Below are 4,955 nucleotides of genomic sequence, written 5' to 3' on the forward strand. Positions count from 1 at the left end.
GACTATATACTATTGCAAATATCTAACAACTTATCTTATCTACTCTAATCTAATCTAATGTAACAGTATAAACAATCTAGTTAATATCATAAAAGCTAATACTTCAGATCATTATGTCAATATAGCATTGTCTCGTTTTTGCAAGGAGTTGTAAATGAATTTGCCTACGTAGGCAGATATATGAACAGGAAATGATAATAACATATTGAAAAGTTGAATATTGAAGGACGCAGTAGTAGTAGTAGTAGTAGTAGTAGTAGTAGTAGTAGTAGTAGTAGTAGTAGTAGCAGTAATAGTATCAGTAGTAGTAGTTGTACTAGTAGTAGTAGTAGTAGTAGTAGTAATAGTAGTAACTACCCACATGCCAACATTTAGAAGAAATTCATCCAAAAGATCTTGAGATATAGCTTCCGAAACACACAGACAAAAACACAGTACCCCGCTCGGGGTTACTGACCTACTTTACGGAGTACTTAGCCCTACTCCTGTCTGAGGTCACTGACCTCTTGAGTTTACAAAGGGGCAAGGACGTTGCGGTAAGGGTAACTTGAAGTGAGTTTTTGTAAAGGCGCGGTCACATAATTGGTGCGATCGTCCTACGATCGCTAACTTGGGGCATTTTTAGGACAGTGCATGTGTCCTCCAATGTTCAGCTGTGCTGCTGCACGAAACTCTCTCTTGGTAGTTGGATCCATGTGGGTGGTTGGCTCTGTTGCTGCTTGCTTAAAAATCCTATTAAAAATCCTATTATCAAAATCGAATGATCGAACGACCTACATGTGACCACGCCTTAAGGGTATCGAAAACAGTAAGAAAAGATGGATTACAGCATGATTCCCTTAGATTAAATGTTACGCAATTAAACTTATGAATGAATGTACATTAATTCTATAGGATACATTGAGAATACAATGGTGATATTTGTAGGATTCTCAGACGTACCAACTGGATGGTGGCGTGAGGCCCTCCTGTACGGGGTCGTCCAGGGAGAACCGCAACACCTCTTTGATAACGGACCGGTCCACGTCTGTCTCCTTGACGCGTCGGTTTGTCTCCGTGAACCGTCGGTCTACTGCCCTCGAGCGTTGGTCTACCGCCGTCGAGCGTCGGTCTACCGCCGTCGAGCGTCGGTCTACCGCCGTCGAGCGTCGTTTTGTTGATGATGATGATGATGACTGGTTTATTCAAACACATATAATATACATGACCCAGATAGCAGCCCTAAGGCTGAATTGATAGGCACATTTACATTTACAATTGCAGTAAAATACATATTGTCATCATTAAAACAGGCATTCTACCGACTAACACCATTAAGCAATCTAAAAACTATTCACACAGAGTCATCGTTTAGCAGGGAAACCATATAGTTAATCGGGCTTCTCTTGAAACGAGTAGTGTTCGCTTTCAGAGTCTGGAGCCTGTTACTAGACCGAGTCTCTCTACCTGAGATCTCCCCACGGCATGGTGGGAGCCAGTTTCTGTAGATCGGGGATCTCCAGATGGAACTAGCATACGTTCTGCACAGTTCCTCTCGTCTCTGAGACAGTGGTGTGAGAGAGAGTTCAGTGAGTGCAGAGCTGTAGCAGGTGTAGTTCTGTCCAAGGATTATCTTACATGCTCTCTTCTGTACACTCTCTATTGACCTAGATTCAGCAACGGTCAAACCTGGATGCCATACTTGGCATACGTATTCTAAAACCGGGCGAACAAAACCAATGTAGACAAGAACAAGGTCACAGGTAGTCAGACAATACTTGGACAGTGTTCTTAACATGTACAGTCTTCTGCTTCCCTTCCCTACAATCCCTTCAACATGTTTCGTCCACCTGAGGTTGCTTTGCAATGTAAGACCTAAAATACGTGCAAACTCGACGACCTCCAGCTGTGTAGGACCAACTGTGATCACAGGTGGGGGTGGGGGGTGCTTCATGAAACAGAACACGAGGACTTTACATTTCGGCGGATTTAATGTCATGTGGTTGTCATCAGTCCAACGGGCTAAGCCGTCAATGTCATCTTGGATGGTTGGCGCACTGAGCACGTGTCGTGGCTCCAACAACGACAGGTCGTCGACATACTTGAAAGTGTCTGCTGTAGATTGATCGGCAGGAACCGCGTCATTCACAAGTACCAAGAAGATCAATGGCCCTAGCTTGGTACCTTGAGGTACTCCACATGTTAATGTCTGCCATTCGGAAACTTCACCTTGGTACTTGACGCGCTGGCGCCGTTCGGTGAGAAAACTGATGATCCATGGAACGACAGACGGGCGCACTCCGAGCTCGATCATTTTGTTGACGGCAGTTTGGTGATGGAGTCAAAGGCGCGTGTGAAATCCGTGAGCACTAGTGTTGACACATGGCTTCGTTTGTCGGCTGTTTCCAGCAGTATGTGTGTCAGGAGCGTAAGGTAGTGTGTGGTCGACCGGCCACGCAGGGATCCATACTGGCGCGGGTCTACACTAGGAAGTATGTCCTTGAGACACCAGTCTGTAACGATACCTTCGCACACCTTGGCAAACACTGATGTCAGTGAGATGGGTCTTAACTTAGACAGACTAGGCGGCATTTCCTTCGGGACCGGTATGACGTCCGCGTCTCTCCAAGCCTCAGGAACAACACCCTGACAGAGCGATGTGTTTATAATATCGCACAGCGGTTGGCTCAGCTCAAACGCGAACTCCCGGACAATTCTGGGGGAAATGTTGTCGCTGCCAGTAGCCTTACCGAGCTTTACCTGCTTAAGCCTGTGCCACATATCCCAGAAAGAGACAGTGGGTGGTGGGGCTGGGGCAGGCAGGTACGCTGGGAGATCCTGGAGCTGCAGAGGGGCGTGTTGTTGTGATGCCGCTGCCAGGTGCACGTTGATGGCGTTCGCTACAGACTTGGGCGATGAAGACGGGACGCCGGGCACTTCAACACAAAGTTGTCCCTTGCTGCTATTGGTTAGCTCTTTGATGGCTTTGTACCATTTTCTGGGATCAGCCATTTTAAGGTGCTCAATCTTGTTCTTGTAGAAGGCTTTCTTCGAGGACTGAATGGTTTTACTGATCTTGTTACGAAGGTGTTTCCACTTAGGGCGATTCTCTTCTGCAAATGCCCTCTGTCGGTCTCTGATCAGAGTTTTAAGATGTGGAGTTATCCAGGGCTTATCTTGCTTGTGTATTCGTACAGTCCTGGTAGGGAAGAAACTGTCCACAGCACTAAGGAGAGTGGTGTAGAATGCTGAGTACTTCTCCTGTGTGTTATCTGCACAGTACACTTCTTCCCACGTATGCTGAGTGATCCAACATCCAAAAGCCCGCAAGTCTGACTCACGCAGGGGTCTCACCTGTTTCTTATGTGTCTCGTTACCGGTGAAAGGAGTTGGACTCCCCTCCCAGAAAACGCAGTTGTGGTCGCTGTCGCCAATCGGGGGACCTGTTGTTGGTTCTTGGTAGTAAGTGGCTAAGCAGTCAGACGCAAGTATCTGGTCGAGGATGGCATTGTCACGAGTCGGCACCTTCACGAGTTGTGTCAGTGAGTGCTGCGAACACAGGCCGCTAACATCCAGGCGGTTAAGGTCGCCGAGGACAACCACGCCGACGTCAGGGTATTGTCTGCGAATGTCATCAATCGACTTAGACAAGAAATCCAGTAATGCCTCTTCATGAGGTGAGTTGGGTGGATGGTAGACCGCACACAGAGCGATAGATGACACAGATCTCGGGAGCCAGTAGGGACGGATGTGCACCCAAACACACTCAAGTCGCCGCGAAGCTTAGGTCTACCGCCGTGGAGCGTCGGTCTACCGCCGTCGAGAATGGTCGAAAGACCCGGACCCATGGGGTGCGACGACACGCTAACATGTACAGTGATGGTCTCAGGGTCGCCATACTTCTGTGCATTTGAAGACCGGGGGAACCAAGCAACGCACACATCTTTAATGTCCTATCTCGTAGACATTTGCATAGTGGTTCTGCACTGGTTCACATTCTAACCAGTTACTGTCCCCAATATTGACATAGCTATGTCACCGCGCCCTTTGTCAAAGATAACAGGAGGATAACAGATGATTTGCAGAGAATAACGCTTATAACTAAAACTAAACTTATTCTAACTAAAGTTAAAGTTATTCTAAGTATGCGTTTGAACTAAAGAATGGCTACGGTCGTGGTGGGTAAAATCAAAACTACTTCGAACCAAAGTAGAAGCGGAAAACGCGACCTGTTTACCCTGACTGCCTGAGGACTGGGACTAACTAAGACTGATTCGGCGAACACGTGAAGAGAGGTCACATGGTACCCGGTACCCGGCAGGGCCCAAAAATACACCGGGAGCTGCAAGATGCCTCATGGGGACACGCAGGGGTCACGCCCAAGAGTGCAAAAAAAAAAAAAAAACAGCCCGTGAACTTCCCGGCAGGGCTAATCTCCAAGCAGACCCACGGTGGCGTAAAGTAGTATCAAACCCACTGCCCATTTGACTCCCCTAGCCGGCTATACTCCTTGGCCAGCTTTGATACTATCTTATGGCACCGTAGGATCTGCTTGGGGACCTAAGCCTAACGGGATGTGGGTTGCCCCCTGTTCTCTTTTCCTGACCTTTTTTTTTATGGTCGTCAAGACTCGTCATTAGCTTCGCCAAGAAGATTATGTTTTTGCCTGACTTGGGTCTGTATGTAGGTCAACAGGATATAACTCGAGAAATTGTGGATGGAACTTTTTTTATTTTTGCAGGTGTGTAGCGGTTGTTGAAAGGCATGCCTAGTTCGAAAATGGGTTACCTGGCGTTTTCCTACGGTACATTAGCGAGCTTGGTATTTTTTTGGTGTTTTTTCGGGAAGCATAAGTCACAATGTAGCTGGGCGATTTCCACGATATTTGGCAGGTGTTTAGCGGTTGTGGAAAGGATTGTCATGTGCAAGAATGGTTTAGCTACCTGCACACTACATTTCCAATAGCTGGCTTTGTA

The 4,955-nt window shown here is 47.2% G+C and overlaps 1 protein-coding gene across 1 annotated transcript; it reads right to left on the reverse strand.

The window, feature by feature from the left end:
- Positions 1–2,289: 2,289 nt before the first annotated feature.
- Positions 2,290–3,877, reverse strand: LOC118411807. The gene is made up of 2 exons (XM_035814293.1): positions 3,855–3,877; positions 2,290–3,601 (listed from the first exon to the last, which is right to left on the reverse strand). The coding sequence occupies exons 1-2, from the start codon at positions 3,875–3,877 to the stop codon at positions 2,290–2,292; spliced, it is 1,335 nt and encodes a 444-aa protein (XP_035670186.1).
- Positions 3,878–4,955: the final 1,078 nt, after the last annotated feature.

This window comes from Branchiostoma floridae, chromosome 3, assembly GCF_000003815.2.
Source record: "Branchiostoma floridae strain S238N-H82 chromosome 3, Bfl_VNyyK, whole genome shotgun sequence".
Lineage (NCBI taxonomy): Eukaryota > Metazoa > Chordata > Leptocardii > Amphioxiformes > Branchiostomatidae > Branchiostoma > Branchiostoma floridae.